General features: G+C 42.5%; 1 protein-coding gene across 2 annotated transcripts in view; it reads left to right on the forward strand.

Moving 5' to 3' along the window:
* The window catches only part of TEAD1 (TEA domain transcription factor 1), a 152578-nt gene that overhangs the window by 32718 nt on the left and 95654 nt on the right, over window positions 1-24206 (forward strand). The window contains exon 2 of one of the 2 annotated variants that reach the window (XM_084264048.1): window positions 21068-21325. In XM_084264048.1, the coding sequence (XP_084120174.1) occupies window positions 21174-21325 (152 nt within the window). In that variant the 5' untranslated portion in view covers window positions 21068-21173. Of the gene's footprint in view, window positions 1-21067; window positions 21326-24206 lie in introns of those variants that run through there. The other variant, XM_084264047.1, reaches the window with a different exon arrangement.

Consider the following 24206-nt stretch of genomic DNA (forward strand, 5'->3'; position numbering starts at 1 on the left):
CAGCTTCGCCTCCCAGGTGCTCCGTTGTTTGATGACAGCCTGCTTTTAGAGACGGCCTCCCTCATCTCCCCTGGCCGAAAGCAAACACTCTGGTACAAGTGACAAAGGCTTTACAAAGAATTTGTTAGCTCATGGTGCCTCCAGCTCGGGGGGAAATGTTAAGAAGGAAAAATTATTTTATCTGCATTCTGAATCTGTTTCAAATACTGTGCTTTTTATGATTTCCATATGATTCTTGGGGATTTAAACATCAAAAGACCCAGATTATCTTAATTGGTGTAAGAGGTTGGAAAAGTTTTCTTCATGCTGGACTTAAATAGGGTTCCTGCTTGGCTGCTTTTGCGCTGGCTTACTGCTTTTGTGACATGAAAGCCAGTTGCAGTTGAGCAGATTCCCCCTTTTTTTGTTTAATAAACTGAAATAACTATACTGTTAAGTATTAAAATGCAGAAACATCATGCATTTTTAAAGCTTCCAGAAATAGCTTACAATGCGTTGCAGAAATTAGTGAAGCCATACTTGTAATGAAAAACATTTGGTAATGGACTCTGGATCAGTTAGTAAGCTGATTTACTGCCTGTCCTGTGTTTTCCCTCCTCTCCATAAACGATCACAGATAGAAACAGTGAGGATTTTTTGGAAACTTTTTTGAGGAGAGAGGAAAACCCCTAGATTTAAAAGCACAGTAAAAAGCTTTGTATGTTTTTGCTCCCAATGATTACTTTCCCTGTTTAGCAGAAAACTACCCTTTTATCTGGAGGGTAGTTTTCCTACAGAGAAAGATCACACCTGGGTCGCTGCTCCTGTACAATGGGTGTATCTTCCCTGCACAGATGGCTGGGCTCGGGGCTGGTACCTGGCCTGCGGTCAGCCACCACCTGGTCCCGGGAGTGTTCCCACCACAAAACCCTGCCAGCCCCTCGCTCCCTCCCAAGGAGGTTGAGTGCCAGGCTCAGGAGGTGTACCATGTGCTGTGGGATGTGCTCTACTGGCAAAATGTCAAAAATAGCCAGAGAAGAGTCCAGATCTGCTGCATGTCTCTGTATTTTGGTTCTGTGGCTTTGCACATTGAACAATGACCGCATACTCCTCTATGAAGGGGATTAGGAATTGTCCCTTCCTCTGATAGCTTGATGTCTGGGCATAAACGTCCATTTGAGAGGTCATCGTTTCTGCTTACTTCCTGGTGCATTATTGAGTAAACACTTGAGGTAGAGGTATGCTCTGCTGAGAGTCTAAGATACAGATTTGTTTTTCCCTATACCCCTTTTTTATACTCTGCCATCCTTCCTGAAGGCAGTTTGAATAAGCTATGTTTAGCCTGCTCACTACCAGCAACATTCTCGTGAAAAACTGGGCACCAGAACTTGTTTTGGGGCTGAAAACACTGCTTTGCTCCCAGTATGGTTCTTTGTGGTTTTGAATAAAATTGCAAGCAGAAGAATAGAACAACAACAAAAAAAAGAAGATGGGCGAGTCAAGATGGGCATCTTAGGCATGCAGGTTAGATTTTCAGCATTTCAATAACGACTTGTTTTGCTGTGCTCTAGCTTCTAAGCTACCTCTGTAAAACATTTATGTGTTTAGCTTTAATCACACCCTTCACAAAATGTTTGCTTTGCACATGAAAAAAAGCCATCCCAAAGACTGTAATGAAACCCTTAGTGTGCATATAAGAGAGAAATCAGGAGCCAAAATTAAGTTAAACATTCAAACATCAATCAAGAAGGAAAATAATAGCAGAGTTTCTAATTTGGGGATCTCAGTGTAAATTCTGAATAGAATCTCCAATGTTCTCTGCAGATTCTAACCGATTTTGGTTTCGGTGACCACAGGTCTGAGGTCACAGCAGCCTCCCGATGTTTCTAACAAGAGGTAGATTTTATTATCCACATACTGTTCTTCTTATATCTGATTTCCATCTCGTGGTGTGTAGTAATTGGACTATTCCTGCAGTTATCTAGGTATTTACTTGCATATTTGAAACTTGCTTTTTCCTGCCCCCTCCTTCGCAGGAAAGTAAATCATTGAAAGGAAAAGAGTGCCAGATAGAAATAGATAATTTACACAGCAGAAAAAAGAGACATAAAATAAAATAGAATCCTACAGTCCTTTATGCAACAACCATCTTCAAGAATGGAAAAAAGAGTGGAGTGGAAAAGCAATTGGAATTTATGTGAAACTCTCAGTGGGCTCATAGACACAGATAAAGATTCGGTGCTAAATGCCTGGAAAGAACATTTCCTAATTTTTGCCCTAAGTATAGCTGTTTGCGGAACTTACAACATTAAAATTGTTGGGAGAAAGACATCTAGAAAGATGAGAAAGGAGAAGATACAGAGATATAGATACTCCGATTCTGGCATGGGTTTTATAGAAAAGGTTTTCACTCAATAGCAAAATGCTGTGCATGCAGTTCTAAGTCCCTGGGAAAGAAATCTTAAAGTTTTACTGTGAGACAGAAGAGACTGACACAATTTCAGAAGTCTTAGTGAGCTTATAAAGCATGCCGGGGAAAGTCCCTCATGCAAATCATTCACAATCACATCTGTCCAATTATAAAAGCCAAACTCCCTGAAACTCAGAGCAACTTTGTTGGAATAGGATGTAGAAATAAAATATTCTGTGCTCCACAGTGAGTATGAAGTCACTGACAAGATGTGACACTTTCTTCACTTTGCAGGATTAAGTTCATAATTTTTTCAGTTGTGTATGTATTTGTTTTTCTTTTGTTCCTTTATATTCCTGCAAAATCAGCCCACAGATTAACCAAAATCTTTGCAGGTTGCCAATGCTGTGTGCCTTGCTAGCTGTTTCCTAGGTTGAGTGGAGGTGTGGTGTATCTGTTACTAAGGCCATTCATATGGGATATTGTATGTGGCTCAGGTTTCATTTCAAAAGTGTCGTATCATCCGCTGAACTCGCACTGAAACTGGTAGGAATCATTTGGGATCGACTCTTCCTGACCCACAGCGCCTAGCGACTGAGGTCTCATGTCCAAATTCTTCCACTGTTGCACAGTTTGTACTCAATTAGCCCTGACTCGCCACCAGTAGTCCTTTACAAGCTTCACTGCCCGAATGAGAAGAGTGATACTGTAAGCAGAAGTGCCCTTTCCCTACTTGGAGTGTGCTGAAAGCCTGAGAAAGCCAGAGGGGGGGCGGTTTGCCAGCTCCTAACTGATCTAGTGGAGGGTGCGGGGCCCACTGTGCAGCTCTACATTATGGTTCTGGTGAGAAATCACAGCTGCTGTACGCTCCCTCCAGATAAGTCCTGGTGATGAACTGGACTGCCATGAGCTGGTTTGTGTGTTACAGCAGAGCCAGGAACCTCCCAGACAATCTAGTTCACAAATGCAATGTGGGAGATAGAAAACACCCTTCTTAACTTTGAGAATCCCCCCCTCTGTTTCTGGTGTGGATGGGCTGTGCAGCCAGGTCTGTTTGGTGTCACCAGCCCCAAGGTACTTGCTGCCCTCTCTCTTGGTATGCTAGAATATCTGAAATATTTTGAAGAAAGGAATAGAAGATCCAAGGATGTACTGAGGGATTTTTTTCCAAAATTTGCCATAAATTTACTGTAGTAAAGCCTCAAGGCAATCTCAGATCTTGTTTTGTACATCAGGTTTCTAATGCTGATGTTAACTAGGAGAAAGGACCTCTAATTCAAATTATTACTCTGTCTTTCAAGGGGTCTTTTTTTCCCCCTTTGCATTCAGCTGTTTCCTCTTCAAATTTCTTCTTTACCTGATCCATAGGCTTTTTTCTGAGGGAGAATCATCAGGATACTTGTAGACATTCAGAGTTTCTGCACACCCTGTACGTCATTCTTGTGAAGGAAAGGAAGGGAAGAAGGACGCATGTAGATGGTGGCTTCTGGAGTGGTCAGGTCTTCCTGTGTTAATCTTCATGTATTTGAGAGTATTAAGAGAGTGAAAAACAGAAAGAATTTGGTCCTTGAAGTATCTGTAACTGGCATAGAGGTGTTGTAGCTGTGCTTCTGGAGAAAGAGATCTCTACTTGGCAACACGTGACATACAGTGCTCTCATTTTAATAGGATAGGTCAGAGTAGCCTTAGATGATAGCCTGGGGAGGCCTCAGAAATTAGGGAGCCATAAAGACCTTTGCTCCTGTTCTATGAGTTGTTTGTGAATTTCCTAGTGGGAACAAAATAAATCTTGAGCCCAGGACTCTTCGCTGATGTAGTCATTCCCACAGAGTGGTGCAATAAATAACCCTTCTTCTACATGTATGTGGCTGGTTATCAGTAGCTTGCTAGGTACCTCTGGCTTCCTACAACAGCTGCTTGCACTGGTGGGAATCTGAACTTTACATTCCCATTTTCTGTCAAATCTGGGAAGTGACGCCGGTGATTCTGTATCTCATATTAGCAAATTCAGTTCTGGTCCTTGATGGGTGGTGAGTCCCCTGTGATACCAATTGGCTTCAGCAGAACATGTGGCGCTTGGCACCTCCTGCACTTGCGAGTTGGTTGTTACTGGCGAAGAAGAGTGAGCATGTGAGGTTCAGGGCAAGAGGCCCTTCTAGGGCCCTGGGAGGGGCTAAGCAAGCCTCTGGTCCTACTGGACAGTCTATGCAGTCAAAGTCCAAATCTTGTAAAGCAGTAGGAAATGCAGATGAAGTCTCAGCAGGACATTAATCTTTTATATCTAAAGCACAGCTCATAAATCTCTGGTGTTCTTCAGTACTGAGGTATGGCCTCCAAGAGATCCGAATGCAGACATCCTGCTCCTGTCACCTCAATGTTGCCACCTGAAGCAAGGTTCAGCTACAGTCTAGGAGATACAAGGGTCCTTGCTCGCTATGCTATTCCCTAATGTTTTGCCTTTCCCTGGGAGCCCTTCCCCCACATACTGTTATCTCTGGCCCAGCCCCGGTGCTTTCCTACGTGATGGCTGTTGAGAGAGTCCTCAAATGGCAGTGTGCAGCTCATACCCAGCTGCACAGAGCCTGGTGCCTCTCATACAGGTCTACAGACTGTGCTGCCACAGCAAGGATGGGTGCAGTGCTTCAACGTGTGTAAAACAGATTAAGGCCACAGCTTCCTGGTGAATGCCCAGTATAGTCCTCAGGTGAACAAACTTTATTGGTTACAGCTTCAAAATCCCTTTTTGTGGAGATACATAACACTCACCTGTAACTTTTATGATATGCCAGCTGAATTAATATGAAGTTACAGAGGCAGCTAATTTGCAGTGGATTTAGGAATGGCACCTAAAAATGTGAGGAAGTGCAAAATGCCATCAAGTGCTTGTGCTGGAATTACATATTATTTGGTGAACAGACTTGGATTTGAATACATATATGTGAGCGTGACTTACTTGAGCAAAGCTAAATTTCCTATTTGCTACCTGCAAAATCTCCGTATCTGTAACACCCTGAATCTGCTGGGACCTGGTTACCTGTCTTGGAAGTGGCCACTGTCAAGGCAGTGTATAAGATTGACCAGGGTATGTCTGCAGCCTAGCCTATGGTACATGATTGATGTGTAATTGTTTCTGTCTGGTTAAAAATTATTACCTGAGTTAAACTTCCTGATGAAAAGCAGAACAGCTCATAATGCTCATAATGTTCACCCTCCATCTGCTGTCATTTATAATTAGACTGTAAACTCCTCAGAGCAAGAACTTGCTGTCCTTCTGCTCCTATGGTGCCAAACACACTGGGGTCTTGATATTAGTTGAGTTGCCATTAATAATAAATAGAGAGTAAAAGGAGAATGTGTAAATGCATTCAAACGTGTAGTGACGCTTTTAAGTATAATTGTTATCGCTGCAAATCTCTGCGTGGTTGGCAGCTGGGCTGCACTGGAAGTGCAGAGTCCCTGTAATTGGAATTTGCACGTTTTACTGGTCTGTCAGAGCCTGTCTTTGATGGGTAGTGTCTAGAGTGCATATAAAGAAAGACCTAGGGGCAGGGCTACTCAGAGGTAAAGACAAGCCAGCCGGTTTGCCTTCAGCTCCCTTTCCAAGAGACTTAAGAATGCCCAAGCTCATTACATGAGGATATGGCTCAAGGTTAAGTAACTTTTCAGTAATTAATACGTAAACATAGGGCTATAATTTCATCCTGTGTTCTGCCTCTTTGAATCCCAGCGTACCGCCAGAGCAGCAGCTCCCTGCTGGATGTGGCACAGGGCTGAACAGGCCTGCTGAGTTGAAGTATGCCTTCTGCCCACCCAGGTCTCCCTCACATCTGTACCACTGTGCAGCTGAGAGCCCGCTCCCTTGCTTTTCTTCACTATTTTACCTATTAATGTCACTTTCTGAGTCTTCAGCATTTGCTTGTTCTCTGTTTTGTTTTGATCTGGTTTTCATTATTTATTTGGATTGGTTTATATTTTGGATCATATTTGTGCTACTAAGGTTTCCTGGTGCCAGTTTTAACAGCAGCAATACCGTTTTTGAGAGTGGGATATTTTGGGCTTGTGACTGTATTTATGTAACTCGAGCAATTACTACATATGGTGGTTAGTACTGTAACTATCAGAGGCAGATGAATTCCATAGAATCTGTGGGAGAGTTACTGGTGCACTGTAGTGACTTCTGATGGTGGGATCTAAACTGAGAATTTTTAAACCTTTCTAAATTTGAACCTGTAGCCTTCAGGTTATTGTCACCCCCGCCTTCAATCCCAGCAGTAGACTGTTACCTTCAGTTCTGAGCATTGTATTCTTACTGTGAGAATTCTCTAATTTCACGTTCCCAGAAAAATTGTGGTTTAGTTTGGATCAGCTGCAGGAATAGGTGGAAATATGTAGAGTGAGAGTAAGAATCATTTGGTAGGTGCAGCTGTGAAACAGAAATAAATCATGGTGGCAGAAAGGTGAGCTAGCGAGAGAAAGAAAATGGAAGAGTTTGTTATTGTAAATCCACATGGTTAGTAAATCCAACTATCGAGTTACAGCTGCAGTGTAAGAAAATATGAATTACATTCTATTTTGAAAAGCGTATTAGTAAACCAGCATGTAATACAACAGCAATGCATAACAGATATAAAACCACTTTTAAGCACAAATGAATTCATTGTAAAAGTAACATTCTTGTTGATCTAAAATCCCATATACTTTTCTGCTATCGTATTTGTCTGTGGTGCAATGGCATTGAGTCAGAAAATACTGTTCAAAAATAATTCAGATGTGAAAAATAAATGTCCTTGGCTCTAAGTTGTAATGTTTCTCTATCAAGAGCCAAGCTTACTTCTATTGTAATGTTCGTCAGCATTTTTTTTCAATACTTTCAAATAAAATATTTTAAAAAGTCATTTGAGGAAGCCAACTGCTAATCTGAGGAGGAAAGCCAAAATACTTGTTTTTCTCTGGGTCACTTCCTGGCTCATTCCCTTTCTGGGTCATTCTTTTTTGCCTGGGTCACTCTCCCCTTCTTCTTCATATTAATTTAATAATAATAACAAAAATACTCAAATGAAATACATTTGCCTAGGATTTCCAAGGATTTAACTGGCCGTAAGTAGAAAAAGGCCTGCTTGGTTTTGAAGGCACTGGATCACAGCCTGACAGAGCTTCTCAGCAAAAAGGATATGGCAAATGGTCAAGTTTTAAAGAATCACATAGCAAGGCAGTGGCTATGCAGGAGAAGACTGAAGGGCACTCTAAACCATTTCTTGGAGTGTTAGATTCACTAGAAACTCTATTAGTTCAAGATTGATAGTCAGATCTCCCAGAGACTTTCCATTTTGACATTTGCTTACTGTGCAAGTCCAGAAATTGTTCTATTTTAAAAAGCGGTCTTCCCTTCAAGCACTGGGAAGCCTTTAATTTAAAAAAAAATTTAAAAAGTGCAGGTTTTAATGGTGTTTTGTGGTGGTGAATTAAATTGTGAAATTTGAAGTCCTAGCTATCAACATGAAACTACCCTTAGCCTCTAATTTGAAACGTTTTGGAAAAGTCATGCTACAAGTGTTCTGTTTTCCCTACAATGAAAGCATCCATTGAATTGGAGGAACTTTTGTGTATAGACATTATGAAAAACAGAGACAATTTTGAACAGCAAATGTGAATCAACATAATTAAAAAGCATAAGTAATTGAGTTCATTTGTCTTTTTCTGAGCTTGACAAAACATTTTGCTATAGAACCATGTGCCTTCATGAGTATTAACTGTTCTTCATAAACAGATTGTGGATACTGTCTAACCTTCAGATACTAAATAACGCTTGTATTAGAGGCAGTGTGTTTATAGCAGACAGTGAAACTATCAGTTGCTTTTGAAGAGTTCTTCTTGACCACTATGGACAGAGACAATTTTCTTTTGTCTTTGAAGACAATGTTGAAATTTTATTGCATGCTCTTCTTCCCCTGGGGAATCTGTAGAATTTAATATACTTTCATATTACTACAAAACTGTCTCCTGAACACTTCAAATAGGATGGTAAATCTATCTCAAAAGCAGTGACCTTTGAGCAGTGAGTACCTTCTATCTCCTTCAGAGACCTTGCATTTTAAACAGCGGCACTGTTTTGGGAAGGTGTTTCTGCTCATGGTCAGCTGAGCTGGATGCTGCAGCGCTTGTGCCACTTCAGGAGCAGCATGTGCAACTTGTGGTCTTCCTGAACCTGAGATCAGAGTCTTATGGAGAAAACATACAGTAAAATTACTTCCAGTAAGCAGGACCAGCACCCTGGTGACAGCTCTGATCCTGCAACTTAGATGTGCATGTGGATCCCCTGTAAACACCTCGGCTGATTGCTGCCTCTCCAAGCAGGTGCTGAGGGGAAGAGCTGGTGCACTGGAGCCACAGACTCCCAACCAGGCATGTGGCCTTCACGCATGACTGACAGAGCAGCCACAGGCTTTCGGCACACAGGTGTCTGATAGCACAGTGGCAGCTCTGGCTCTGGAAAAAGGAGAAAACATGACCCAAGTGTTGGGGCAGTTGCCCACACAGAAGAGAATCAAAATGAGTTTTGCAATGCTACGATCCCCTTTTGTGTTCCTCCCGCCAAACAGAATAGGACTGACAGACAAGAAGGAGGTGGAAGGTCTCGAATGAGAAGCAGTAAGGGCCAACAGGTGTCTTTTTTGTTCTTCTAATATACTCTGTGGTTTTCTCTTATGGCTTTGGACAGGGTCCTTTTTGGAAGGCTTTCTGTTTGTGCTCATTTCCCACCCCTCTGTTCCATATGTGGCAGGGACAGATATTAGTCCCTGTCACAGACAGCAGTGAAAATCCCCAGCACAGATCTCCATGTGGATTTGGATGAGTCCAACACTCCCTTTCCAAGAAACAGCTTGAGCTGCAGTGCAGCAGAAGGGTGACTCAGGTGGGGGAAAATGGCAGGGGTCTGCCAAGGTTCGGCATGGACCTGCTCGCATGCACACCTTTATAAGGACAGCTCCTGAGAGGCACTTGGGCCCACTGATGGAGCTGGAAATAAGAAGCAAGACCTTGGACAGGCAAGCCATTCCTCAGGCAGAGTGAGAGGCAGGTGATGATTGCCCATAAAACTGTGAATGAACAGGGAGCAGTGAAGGAAGGGGTGCTGTGGCTGAAATGACAGTGTGCTGTGAAATTGGTATTTCTGTTAAATTCAAGATTTTTAAAGTCCAGTAGAATTATGAGGATTAGTTCCTAGGTTTGTACTTTTTGTTTGGGTTTTTATATATGGTTAGTTTTCTGCTGCCTGGACCACACCATCTCTTTAACTCTGCCGGCGTCCAGTGAATTCACAATCCTAATGGTTGCCAGCAAAGTTATTTTTGTGGAAAATTGACACCTCCTGAAGCAGGATTAAACTGCAGAGAACAAGGAGTTGAAATAGACTGGAAACATAAGTCGGAGCTTAAGACAGAAATTGCTTCCTCAACAGGCGATAACTACAAGAGAAGTGCAGAGTAACTACATAACTATTATATGCAGTTTTGAAAAAGCTATAGCTACTCATTGTAGGGTTTGCTTATGTTTAGCAATTAAAGATTGCCACAGTTTGGGATTGTTTCAGTATCTCAGCAGGAGAGTGTTTTCTAGTCCCTTGCAGAAGACATAAGTCCTGCTGCATAAAAGCATCCTTGCTTCTCAGGAGAATCTTATTTGAATTGTCAGAAATACATTTTCCATGATGTACAAAATGCAAGCTATAGGTCTGTTGTTATCTATATGAGACCGTCATACTGACAAAGTAAAGCTGATACCAATGCTTTCACCACCTGTGGAAGGAAAGGTGTTGGAGACAAGCACAAGATGGAAGAAGAAGTTGGAGTGTACAAGTGCTGTATTAGTAATGCTCATTTCCTTACACAGGAGGCTTCCTTTGTACTACACAGATAAACAACTCAGACTTAAAATTTAATTTGGTAGGTAATTTGCCCATAACAGTACTGTTAGCAGTTGGAAAACAAAATGAGTTAAAATATTTTTATTTGACAGCTACTGCACTTACAAACAAAATTGTTGCTTTGATTTTTCTCTCTACACAAAAACACAAGGTGGGGTTTCCAGTGTTGGCTTGTGATGAAGACAAGCCACTAGACATGTTGTGACTAGTTGACATGGACCCCAAGTCCTATCTGATCTCACACGCTGTTTCTGAAATCTCTTTTTATTTAGAGTTGGTGAGAACAAGGCCAGAAACCTGGGATTAAATCCCAGCCCTGCTGAGGGATGTGGTGCTGTCATTTTCACCCGTTCCTTTTTTTTTTCTTTCTTTCTTTTCTTTACTTTTTTTTCCCTTTTTTTCTTTTTGGTCTTGCTGTTCTGTGTCCTATCATCAGAAAACCACAGCCTTTCCCAAAGTGAGCCTCCCAGTATTATCGCTCCTCTGTTTCCAGGCTCCTCCAGGGCTGATAGGCAGGGCCTTTTTCCAGCCAAAACAATTGCTAATGGAGATGTGAGGAGCTTCATTAAACTTGGAGTGATTATTCATATGTATAAAATGGCTCTGTGTTGGCAGAATCAGAGCCCGGGGCGGTAGCTCAAGTAGTAACACTAAAGCAGAAATAAAACTGTTTTTTACTGGTTTTGCCTGGTATCAAATTGGCACATTCAGGTGAGCACGAGGCATTCACAACCTTCTGTAGCAGCTTTAGAGTGACAGATCTTATAGACGGTGTTTGGCTGAGTTTCTTAATTTGTAAGATAAATTTTAGCTGAAATTTAGCTCTTTCAGTGAGCGTTTGAGAAAGTACGTGTGTGCATGTGTTTGCACTTATGCAAAGGAGTGTTTGTATAACATCTGCAAAGCAGAGAACAAGTGGGCTGAGGGATAAAAGTTGCCAGGGCTGGATTCCAGAGGTGGCTTTGGCCAATTTGATGTGCAGTTATTAGTCCAAAACTTGCCTTTCTCCTGCTTCGTAAAAGAAGGGTCCTTCTTCAGCTTGGCATAGGGAAAGGGTTAATCCTGTGGCTATTTCTTGTTTAAACAAATACACCTGAGTAAATGAATGAACCTTTTACTTTACTGTGCCTTTTTGTACCTTTTTAACAGAATACTTAAATCATTATATAAAATATTTTTTATATAGACGAAAGTTTTATGTTACATATGAACCAGTCAGACGTTGGACCACCCTTCAAATAGCACTGGTTTCCCCTTTCCTGACTGAACTTACATTAAGTTGTTCAAGCAGGTGGTTTTCTGTCCCTTTTCCTACCTCACTCAGAGCTGTTAGAGGGAACACTCATGTTTCTGCAGCCATTGTGGAAAAAACTCTTTCATCCTGAAAACAAGTTAAGAAAAAAGAGAGAGAAAACCTCATATTGGAGTAGAAAAACCAGTTAGTCATATGCCAGGAATAAAACAAGAGAGCTGTGAATGTGAAGGGTTGGATCTGGTTTTGCAAATGTCAGTGTGACCTGGCAAACCCAGTAAAACTGGGGAGACCTAGGGAATCAGGGGAACAAAAGGGTTCAGGACTACATCTGGACAGAGCAACCTGTCTGCTCACACAGAAATGCCATGTGTGAGCAGTGGATCATACGTGGTCCAGGCAGGAAGATAGTAACATACCAGAGATCAAGGACATACCGAATTCTAATATTTATAACACTTGGTATGCAGCATTGATAGTTTGTCTTCTGGGGTAAAAAATAACTAGTCATGCTCAAGGATGCTGTGGGAAGGCAGTTAAAACAAATTACAAAGAAGAGATTATCTGTTTGCCCATATGAAAACCATTCTCTGTGTTTACATCATTCACATACTCCCAGGTAGATGGGACTGAAAGTGGCAAAACCACCATTAGATGTACAAGATGGTTAGCTCTAAAGGCAGTCAAGCTGGTTGTGTTTGTATCCAGGTCCAGATGCCAAAGTTATGTGTATGGAGGGATAGGTGAACACCACTGGAGCTGAAGGAAGGCCACTGTCTGTTTTCTTTGGGCTTTTATACTGAAATTCATAATTCGTGGAGTCACTGTGAAGATGCAGAGATTCTCTGCAGGCTGAAGCCCTGCCTCAGTCTCCATTGGGTGATGGAACTTAAGGCATTCAAGGAATAGACAGCTGCTAGCTGTAAGCAAGAACTGCATCTATCTTCGTGTTCCTTTTTCCAACCTTGTATGTAAAAAAAGCAGCCCATTTTCCTGATAGCCACATATGCTAGTTTTTATTTTCTGTTTGCATGTGTTGGCAGCAGAATGAATTATAGTGAACTGCCAAGCTGCTTTGTAAACATGCCCAAAGCAAAGCCATGGCTGCAGACCTTGCCCTGAGAAACCATACTGTAGCTTCTACTTACAGGTCTTGAAGCTGGGGCCTGTTTCTTGCACCCATTGCACCTGTCCTGAGAGAGGAGTCCCCCAGGTGTGGGCAGACCTCCCTCCGTCACAGAGCATGCTTCTAAAAGCTGACTAATCAGCAGATGGGTGAAATACTAATCCCACTTCAAAATACAGCAGCTCTTGCCATAGAAAAGTCACAGCTGGAATACATCTGGGATAAGCATACCACGGCATTACACTGGTAATGGATGTTGCTGTTACCATTCACAAGCCATCCCTGTTGGGTGACAGTAGGTGCAGGATCAGGTCCTGCTGCAGAGCACACAGCTGGGTTGTTGCACAGTCACCTCCTGCAGTTGCAGGAAGAATGGCTTCTCCTTCTGAGCTGGTTAATATTTTATCCTTTCTTTCATATTGGTAATTAGCAAAAGCAGGTGAGATACAATGCTCACTATTCTTCATTCCACTGAGTGCCAAGTCATATTTAGAATAATCTTTGTTGGTTACCACCACAGTGCAGTCAGGAACACCCTTATAACTGAGACCAGCTGGGCATAAATGAACACTAGCACCTAGGATGAATGTGACTGCTTCAGTATCACACCAGGAAGGAATTGTTTCCCAAACAGCTGTGACCATAATGAGATAGGGATTCACAACCAGTAGGTTAAGATACGCCTACCTGGTCATAACCTGGTAATCTGTGTAGAGCATGGACCATGAATAATGTGTGGTGCCTTGCAAAGCACTTTGCTGGATTGCTGGGTGCTAGCTAGATGTCGAGGCTGGTTTGCAGCTGTAGCTGCTTGCAGAAGGCATCCTGGTGAGCCAGCACAAAGCCAATGGAGCCCGTGAGTGTGGTGTAGTCAGTCAGAATCCAGTTGTTTCCCTGCTGAGATGAACCATTTTATTAATTGTATGAAATTAAAACTAATGGAAAAGAAAATAGGGTTGGAGTCAATGACTCAGCATCCTTACAACAATAATTATAAAAAAGAAAAGCAGCCTTTGGAAAAAAAATTAGGTCCTCAGAGTGGTTTGAAATACCCTTTTCAGTTGCATAAAGACTGAAGAGAGATGAAAGCTGTTTGCAAAGGGAAGAATTCCCATGTATTAACATCAACCCACTCTTTGCTGAGTAATCTGTTTCTATAAGCAAAACCCCAAGCAATTCAAGGAGAATGCATTGTTTCTTTATTTTAAATAGTTCATGTAATCCTAATTTTACATTTAGGCCTATATGCTGCCTACTCTTGCATATCTAAGCATTTCTTTGTTCAGTAAGTTTCCTCACAGTTCATGGAAATATACATGTAAAGCTCAGAGTTATAGTTGAAGGAAACTATCTCTTTACTGATGCTAAGTTACACAGTTTTGGTATTTTACACACTGGTATGTGATTGCCTGCCTTTCCACTGCTTATATGCATATCCCGAGTGTGGCAGGTGAGGGGAAGAAAGCAGCTCCTGAATTCACACTCTGCAAGTGCACTCGCTTCAGAAAAAAATCATACTGCTGTTCACAGGTGTAGCCACAGATGAACTGTTACCCTGTTATTCCTCTGCAGATCCCAAAGACAAATCTGATGTACGTATCTTGCAGTTAGTAAACAGACTGAATCCCAAGTGAGAAATGGTAACTTAAATTCTAGGAGAACAGAACTAGTTTATATGAACTACATGGAAACACCATTACACGTAACTATTTGATCACCCAAAAAGCACAGCATCAGAATTTCTCCTTGAAGTGTTCATGGGAGATAAACTCTTTAATTTCATTTCAATGGCAAAAGCGAATGGCTGAATTTTAAAGGAAAACTTTATCCTAGAAAGGGCTGCTTCTCTCTCCTGGTGCTCTGTCTTAGAGGGAATAATTGCTGGTAAGTAGACCTTGTAACAAAAATACAATATAAAGTCATTTTAAGCTAATGATTTTGTGATTGGATGCTCTGTAAATGATTTAAATTTTTATTCTTTGTACTGTGTTATATCCTTTCCTCATAGAACTTAATTATGTATAAAATGGCTTGAAAAGATACAGTGTTTTCCTGAAGGTAATGCAGCTTGAACACCTCAAAGAATCAGAAAATCTATGCATGCAGCTACAGAATCCTGAGTATGAATTTGTTTTTAAATAAAAAAGTGAGGGTATTTTTTTTAAAGGCTTGAGTATATTGCTTGATTTGCATAAATACTTCAGAGATACTTTTATTGGCAAGGTAGAAACTTTACCTTGGTTTTATTGGAAAAAGTCAAGTTTAACAAAAGCTCCACTTTGAATACTTAGCAATGCCATATGCTGCTTTAGACTGGGAAAAAGCTGCTGTCTGGCATTTTTTCTACGGGTGCTTCATTAGGGAGAGTCAGCAGCAGTTCTCTGCATGCCCTTGGAGATGCCACGATTCTCCTGCCGATTTCCTCCTTCAGGAGTAAATCTACTTATCAAGGAGACCTGCTGAAGTCTGTACAGATAGCAATAGCAGCAGTGTTTTATTTAGTTGGGAGTTACACTGACTTCTTATTAGGGAAAACATAAAATCCTAGTAAAATTCAAACTTCCTACCAATTCCATATTTACCTTAATTGGTGCAGAGAGAGCTTGAGAAACCCAGATGGGTATAGGGTGTCGAGCAGTTCAACAGATATCCAGAAGGAGAACAGCCTCATGATGAGGAAGCCTTATCATCCAAAACTCCCAAGAATACCACCTTCAGGAGAAGGAGCCCTCTTCTCCTCAGCCTGATGTTTGCTCTCCCTCCCCATCCTGCCTGTCCTGATGAGTTACTTCATACGTGGTTTCTGCCAGTGATGTTCATGCAGCAGACTGCTCAGCAGCTGTGTAAGGAAACCACGCAGAGTGAAGGAGCACGTAGCTTCATGGGCATCAGTGGTAGGAAACCTGGCGTCCTCTGGTTTCCTGCCCTGCAGCTGACAAAGCTGTCTGGTTACTAGCACATCTGTGAAGTCTCTTGGGCTTCTCCATGGCTAGCCAAGGAAGTGCTCCCACAGCAGGTTTCTCTCTCTTGGGGCATTTCACCTTCTGTCTTGGCTGCTAAGTCTCATGACATCATCTACTTAATTTCTCTACCTCGGACAGGGCTAAGCATAGCTGCATCATTCCTGAGAAGTGTTTGTGTCACCTGTTCTTAACACCAGCAGTGCAGTGCCACAGTACCCCAAACTGATGGCTTCTGGGGTGTGCGTTTGTAGAATCAGAATGGTCTTCCAAATGCCCAAACTATGGTTTTGTTGCTGCAAGTTCTTTGCTTCTTGTCCTATACTTGGTAGAAATGGCCAAGAGCTGCTTCTCTGCTTTGCTGTTACCTTTTCCTTATTTGAAACTGGTTATCTTCTCACATCAGTCTTCTCTAAATTTAAACAAACCTAATTCCTTTCCTGGTAGGTCATGTTTTCTAGATCTGATAACTTTCTTCCTCTGGATTCTCTCCAGCAGTTCTTTCCTGAAGCTTTTGCGCTCCAGCTGTGGATTTGCACTGCTGAACAAAGCAGAAGGAAAATCCCATGGGCCTGTAACTTTTCAAGCCTTGAGAGAAAATTTGCCATCTGCAAATTTAGAATTAGTTGGGTTTTACTCATCTCCTCGTTGTTGTCTTGATGTTTATAAAAAGCTTGTTGGATTCTTGGTCCCATTGTTTTTACATAACTGAAGCGAAGATGACGTTCACAAACTAAAAATAAAATGCCTTCTTAAAAGTGCGATTTACTACTTCAGTACTTGAAACCTTTACCTCAAGAATTAAGATTTTTCTGAAAGACCCAATTTAGAAATATTGGGCTGGTTGTAAGAATCATTTGGTAGCCTTATGCAGCCGTTCATAGCCAGAAGATCAGTGTGGGTAACCACACTGATGCTTTCTCACCTGAAAATTCTTGCAGGGGTCATTGCCAGTTATCTCAAAATTATCTGCACTTGATCCTCTTCAAGCAGATGGAATTTAGAAAACTGTGAGGACATGGTCACTTTTTTTCTCAGACATCACTCAGAACCAAGGCATGTTTGTAGTCTTCCTCATGTTCCTGCACCAATACCTGCAGAGTATTAACCCTTTTCCAGTGGTTATGTACATATATGAGTGCTACCTTGGTGAAGGCCCCATTCAGCTGGACAGAGAAAATGGTTTAACTTTTGCAGGATGTTGTAAAATACGATTCAGCTCTGATGCCTCTTGAAAGACAGTGTTTCCACGTTACTTCATTGTGCAAGTATTGAAGGATATGAAAGGTATCAAGGCCTTAAATCTGCACTTGTCTTACAATCCTGTGAAAAGCTATTGATCCCAGTTGTTGGTCTGTGAGCAGCAACTTTCTGGGCAAGTCCAGGTTTGCCTTGCTCATAAACTGAAGGCATATGAAAATGTTTTGTGCAAGCAAAGAAATCATTCCCATGATAAGATGTTGCAGACTATAATTTGGTTTTAGGTAAACTCATTGGTTTGATCAGCTCTGACAATAGGTATCCTCGTTTCTCTGAGTTTTAAAGTAACTTTTCATGTTACTCTACCAAGTGAACATAATGAAAATAAGTCATGTCTTGTACCTCATGAAGCTGTATTGAATGGATTAGCTGCAAAATGTATTTATAAATTCCAGTATTGTCCCTAATAGTTTTTCCATTCCTAAATTGAAAACATTGCATTGTTTGAGGGGGGAACATACCTCCATCACACATAGAAAAAGTGCCCTAATAGCTACATGAGAAAACCAGATATACTTACAATTGACTTGTCATTGCTTTACACTCTCTGCAGTTAAGAAAGATGCTTTCAAGTTTGCAACTAAAAGAGTTTTATGCAGAGGGTCAGTAGTCTTGAAGTGAGAGATGGAGAGAGACTGGTGTTTAAAAGGGAAACCTCCTAACCTGCACCAGTGTGCTTTAGGCAGTCTTGGAAAGTATAAAAAGATTAGCCAAAATCTGCCTTTGGTTTATGAGGGGATTTTGTGGGTAGTTTTTTATGGTTTTGGGGTTTTTAAAGGGTTTTTTTTTTTGGTTGTTTTTCTGAGTAGTGTTGAGGTGTTACTTGTACAGAAAGTACAAGCACAAAATTAGTCATCTGAAAGTTAACATGATAAAAAGCAAATACAGAACTCTTCAACTTGATCTATAATGTGTGCAGGCTCTCCTTTTGGAGAGAGGGGGTGGTTAGTTGCCTCCAGGAGATTAATTCTTCCTCCACTGAAAGTTGGTATTGTAAGATTCGGAGTTTGCTAATATAAGGAACGTTTGCTTTAAAGAAAAAAAAAAAAAGACATTAAATTGGACTGTAAATCCACATTTTTCCCAAGATGGCTCATTAGAAACGTGCAACAAAGCTCATCTTTTGACAGCTTGTATTATTTTTGATAATCACGTTGAACTCCAGCATAACAGGTCTGAAATTTTTCATCACAGTTGGGTCCTTAGAATTCAAGCTAAGAAGGAGGTAGAATTGCCTTTTGATACATAGAGCTGTGCTGGAAGTGATTAACTGAGTAGCTCATTATTTTCCTGAAATAAGAGGGAGCCATTTAGTGGTTGCAGTACAAGGTTTTTTGCTCCTTGGTCCTCTGGCTTAACCTGCAGTGTCAGCATTCACCAAAATGGAAATCACTAAAAGCAACCTTTAGTACGAGAGGGGTTTTTTTCCAGCAGGTTGCTCCCCACCCCTATTGTACAGATGTTCTGGAAGGAACACTTGGTTGTCTTCACTTTAGAGGCTGGAGTAGTAACTACTAATGCCTCAAGATGATATCCAAGTAGGGAAAATGGAATGGGAAGGGAGATAGCACAGTTGTGAAAATTCACCAGTAAACACAATGCAAGATCTAACATGAATATCAAGTAACATTAATTACTTTAGAGCCTCTCTGTTTTCCTTGTGTGCATTTTAATTATTATTTCAGCATAATGTAATAACAAGGGCTGGTTTATAGGACGATAATAAGACTCGAGGCTATGACTGTGGCAGATTTTGTAAGCAGAGGGTGGTTGGGCTGAGCAAAAGATGCCTGTGGCTGTGCTGTGCATTGCGTGCCGTTGTGCCCGGGATTGGGGAGGGGAAGGATTTCCTCCCTGAGTCACCTTTTGAAGAACTGACCTAATAAACAGCCCCACTTGGTGCTGTCTTCTGATGAAATACTAAACCACGGTCTCCATCACGTGAGGCCAATAAAATCTCCAGTAGCCATTTTTCCCTGCACTGTGGCAGTAAAACTGAAACCCCTCTAATTATCCCAGTCAACATTCAATTGCCTCTCATTTACCTAAAATTCCCCCTGTATTTGAAGGCTTAAGTGACATGATTGTTTTTGTCAGTTCTTTCCCAGGATTGCTGTGTTTATGATTTGGCTAAGCCTTGCATACAAGGTTCAGATCTTGGAAGGATTCAATCAACCCTTCAGCCTTCTGAGAATTATGAAGTGTGGTGTTTCACAAAGGTTTACATTTTTGTGATGAGACTTGAACATTTTTGTGCGTTTTGGATTTCCCAGACAGCAAGCGGTGTATTTGGCCAGACTTCCCACTCACTTACTAACTGTGTGAGATTCCCTGTGAATCCATATGCTCCCTCATTATCGGTTATTAAAAGTTTGAGACACTGATAAGCCTTGAGATTACTGGTGGGTAAGCACTAACGTTTTCCTAAGGTGTCCTAAGATGTTCAAACCAACGCGAAGTTGAGAAACGCCTCTTTGTAGAAGCAGACCTGCAAGTAAGGAGAATGGTGTTCTTGGGAATCCGCTGTGCATGTACTGATGTCCCTGAGCTCCTCTTGTGGCCTGGAGAAATGGAAATACCCCATATGCTTTGGATGTCAGAGTGGTAACATTGGTCAGCAAGACTGAGAGACTACTCTGAGACACTAATCCCCGTTTCCCCAGTTTCAGGTCTGGTTTTTTGCAAGGCGCTACGGCCTCCAAGGGACTGGACTATCAGGTTTTGGTTATCTCTGGTGATTAGTTGATTGGTTAGTTGGGGTGAGGGCTGCTGTAAATATTTCTTCTTTCAGGGAGTTCTCCAGCCCTAAGGTGTTTCGTCAGGGCTGTCACGGACTCCAAGGTATGGCCTCCCCGCCTGTCCCCGCAGGGTGAATGCCATTCTGCCACTTGTAGCCTGTTCTTGTACGATGTATTGAGACACTTATCAGCGTGAGGATAGAGGTGTGCAGAAGGGGAAGCCCCTCTCTGCTGCTTACAGAAGGGGCCTGCTTTTGTCTCCCCAGGCAGAATAAAAATGTTGCAGTTTAGGGTTTTTTGAGTGTTTAGCCAACTAACTGGATTTTTAAGTGTGTGTGCAGCTCATGCATGCATGTTTGAACACTCCCATCTACTTAGATCAGTTAGAGTCACCAAACGTCTTCGTTTTTCAAAATAAGACTGCATTATGCCTAGACATGTTGAGCCAAATCTGTTCCTGGTGTTATTTCACTGACTTCCCGAAGAATTACACCAGAGATGAATTTGGTCTGGTATAGCAGCTTTTTTGCCTGAAGCAAGTCTTTATAGCAGAGTTGTATTTCTCTCAAAAATATAAAAGGAACACTGACAGATCTGCAGCTCTGGTGGTGTGAGCAGGTGCAGCTATATTAAATTATTTCTTATTAAATTGATTCAGCAACTTGAAGCTTGTAATTTTTGTTCTGCTATGGTTCTGTGACAGAGACCTTTTAAAACAGGCAAAGTATATATCTTTTCTTGTAGTTCCTTTCTCCAATATTATAATCTTAAAGATTTCTGTTTGTATCTAGCTCAGATTCTGATTGTATTATTTATTTGGGTAAGATCAGAAAATTACAGCCTTTTCCAGTTAATCGCATTGAATTGTGTCATCACTAGTGTAATTCCATTTACTCCGTTGACATCCGGATGAATGTGAGCAATAGGGGATTTTTTGCTTTTGTTTTTAGGTTTAAGTGGGTTTAGGCTCTGGTGGTCGCTTTGGCATAAATGGCTGTGCTTGCCTTCCAGGCAGTGCAAGTATGCTGATTTACCCTTTCCTGAGGAGCTGGCTCGTTACTTCAAGGGTGGCGGTCTTCAGCCAGATGAAATGTATCATGTGCCTGCAGAGTTTTCCCCAGTATTAAGACTCACTTTGACTATCTCTGAAAAATAACCTGGTACTCTATGCCTTCATGTAATTGTACAAAGAAAATATGTGGTAAATAAGTTCCCTTTCTGACAGCCTTATCAGTCCACCTCTGCTGATTTGAGGAAGAACGGTTATTATTTTTTTACTTTTCCTGGGTGCTTCCCACGCTCGTCTTACTGCCATTACTGCTCAGCTGCTGTTAACTTAGTATCAGAAGTAGACTGAAATGTTTGACTGATGTTCCATGTCCTTAATGCCTTTTGGGGTTTGTTTGTTTGTTTTGTAGGTATATTTCTTTTAAGACTCCAGGCTTAGGCTTGGAGACCCCAGCCATCACCATTGAGCCCAGCAGCTGGAGCGGCAGCGAGAGTCCTGCCGAAGATATTGAAAGAATGAGTGATTCTGCAGATAAACCTATTGACAACGATGCAGAAGGTGTCTGGAGCCCTGACATTGAACAGAGCTTTCAGGAGGCTCTAGCTATCTATCCACCATGTGGGAGGAGGAAAATCATCTTATCAGATGAAGGCAAAATGTATGGTAAGTGGTACACATTTAGCCTTTGGAAATAATTGTCCAAATGAGAACTGTAAAGCCCAGATTGTTTTTACACAAAATTCCCGGCTCTGATTTTGGTGCTTTTTGAGTAAATCTTGAAGAGATCTGTGAGGTTGGGGGAGCTCAGCAGGGCTGATGCTTTGCTCTGGACTGCCTGAACCAGTGCCTTCATCACTGGCACCAGGAAGTGATTCTGATGCAGCATCGTGGCTCTAGTGAATGGTATGCTCTAGCTGAATGGCAGTGTTTAAAAGAAGATTTTTAATGTGTCACTCCTTGAGCATAAAAAAAGCCCTTAAACATCTTTTCTTTATTTTTCAAGAAATGGTACATGAAGGGAATTGGGGGGAACAGCATGATCACGTGGCAGAATATGCGAGATTAAGCTGCCAAGTGATAAAGTTCTTGTCACGTTCAGAAGCCCCTCAGTGGAAGAGGGAAGTCAGGGGCGCTTGTGTGCCTTTCTTCTTCTTCTCTTTTTCTTCTTTCCCTTTTCTTTCCCCTTCCCTCCGTGCAAAGGGCCATCACTCGGATGACGCGCGGACGGCATTCCATGAATGCGAGCTGCGGGGACGGGTACTGACGCCCGCGCGCCCCGCACCGCACTGCGCTCCTCAGCCTTCGGCCCGCTCGGCCCCGCGCTCTCCCCGCGCTCTCCCGCGCCGTCCCTTTCTCCCTCCCGTTTTGCAGAGCGGTCCTTGGGGGCCTTGCTGGGGCTTCTCGTTCCGCGGCAGCCGCCGTGCCTTGCGGGGAGGACGCTGACAGCCCCCATACCCCTACCTGGCCGGGCTGTCCCGAGGCGGGGGAGGGGAAGCGGCGGGGAGCGGCCGGCCCGGGGGCACAGCCCCGAGCAGATGGTGCTGCAGCTGCCACCAGCTGTGCCCCCGCGCCCCCCCCCCGCCCAGCCTGAGGTCATGGAAACAGGGACACTGCTGCCGCTGCCGGCGGCGGTGCGGGGGTCAGGGCAGGAGGGACCCGGCCCCCCCCACCCCTCCCGCTCCCCTCGCAGCTGCCATGTGACCCGGGCGGCCGCACGAAACGGCGAGTCTGGAAAAAGAGAGTTGTGGTGAAGCATCTCAGCTGCCCTTGGCAGAAAGTTGCCGGGCCCCGGTTTCCTGCCTGGGTGTTTGCTTTTTCCCCCTCTCCCCCCCCGCCCTCACCCCCCCCCGCCTCCCTTTCTCTCCCTGCACAAGGGAATATAATTTCACTTGTCTGCTCCTTCCAGCCCGTTTCCGCCCATTTTGAATGCATTTCGGTGTTGTTATTTTCCTTTGGAAAGGGGAGATGATTTGCTTAATTAGAAGGTTGTGCTCTTCCTAGGAGGACATAAGCATGTATATACAAACAAGCTTATTGTGTATTTATGCTCAAAAGCTCTACTTAGACTTGAACAGCCTCATCAGCCAAAATAAGGAGGGGGGGAGGGGGCTGCATTTTTTAAAATCGGGATCCCTACTACCACAGTAATCACCCCTGAAATCTGAGTTTCGGTGTTTTGAAGTGTTCTTTGTGCCGTTGTATAAATTAAAGAAATTAACATATTCATCCATTCATTTTGACAATCACTGATTTAATTTAATGGTTCTCTGGTCCTGAATGTTAACATTTGTTAAATTATATACGTAGAAAACTATTTATGCATATCTAATTGCTGATTAATACTGCTAGCTAGTAATACCATAAGCGTATATGCACATCTCACATACTTATGCTCATCCTAAATCACCTCTGATTTGGTTTTGATTGAAAAAGGAGGTATGCCTGTGCAATGCTGAAAAGTTGACTTAAAGTCTTGCCCTGACTGGGAAGGAAAAAATGTGTTAGGAAGTGCAGGGTACTGTATGAGCAGAATTTACATCCTGACTTAGCAGTGGATGAACTCATGTTTTCATTCTTCAAGCTGAGTAACTGCTTTGTAGTGTTTGAGGATTTATTGAAACCATGCTAGGTTTCTGAGGACTTTCTAATAGAGTCTTATGGCCCTGAGAGCATAATTGTTCTCCAAGGATTTTGAAATCAAAACAGTGTAAGTGTTTTAGATTCTGTGTGGCATAATGAAAATAATTTAATGCCATTTAGTGGCATACCAAGTTTATTTCGCTTACAAGAGAGACATTGCAATATCTCTAAGCTTCCATAGTGTTGGGGGATATTGTAATGTGTCAGTAATTCATGAACCATGTAGAGACAAAAGGTCAAGAGAGCACCATTTCATTTTTCAACTGAAATTACCTTTAGATATAGGCACTAGAACAAATATGATCTTTACGGAGGCAAATATAATGATCACTCTGTGTGGATTAAGTTAAGCAATTGTAGTTTTTTATCTTTGAAGAGAGACTTTGAGAAGAGCAGAGATTTGCTGAAGAAATATTTCAAGTCTCTGCCTTTCATTTAATGAGAGCTTTGCAACATTCATGTAAGCGGAAGCCAGAGTTTCTTCACAGTTCTTTGTGGTGGTCTTCAAAGTGACGGTCCTAAGAGGGCTGTGTACAGGCTCCTGGGCTCTGTCGGGGCTGGAGGATTGCTTGAGCAGGACTGGGGGGCTTGGGATCTGGGGGATGTGTGGCTGAAGGGTGCCTGCCTGTGGTGCTGCCTGGGCAGCAGCAGCGTGACTCATGCTGGCAGAGTGGCACCAAGGGACATCTGTGACCTCTCTAGGCAGCCTGAACTGCTTCAGCTGTTCTTCTACAGCTGTGATCTTGGACGAAGGAGGGAAGAGGAGGGAAGGCAAGGAGAGAGCCTTTTCCTTTCTCCTCTCCCTTCCTATTACCTTCCCAAAAAAGTAACTTAGGACACCAGAGGAAGAGGAGAACAAAGGACTTCTCATCCTATCCCCACAAAAAAAAAAGGGTTGCAGGACCCCA

This window comes from Gallinula chloropus (assembly GCF_964237585.1).
Source record: "Gallinula chloropus genome assembly, chromosome: 4".
NCBI lineage: Eukaryota > Metazoa > Chordata > Aves > Gruiformes > Rallidae > Gallinula > Gallinula chloropus.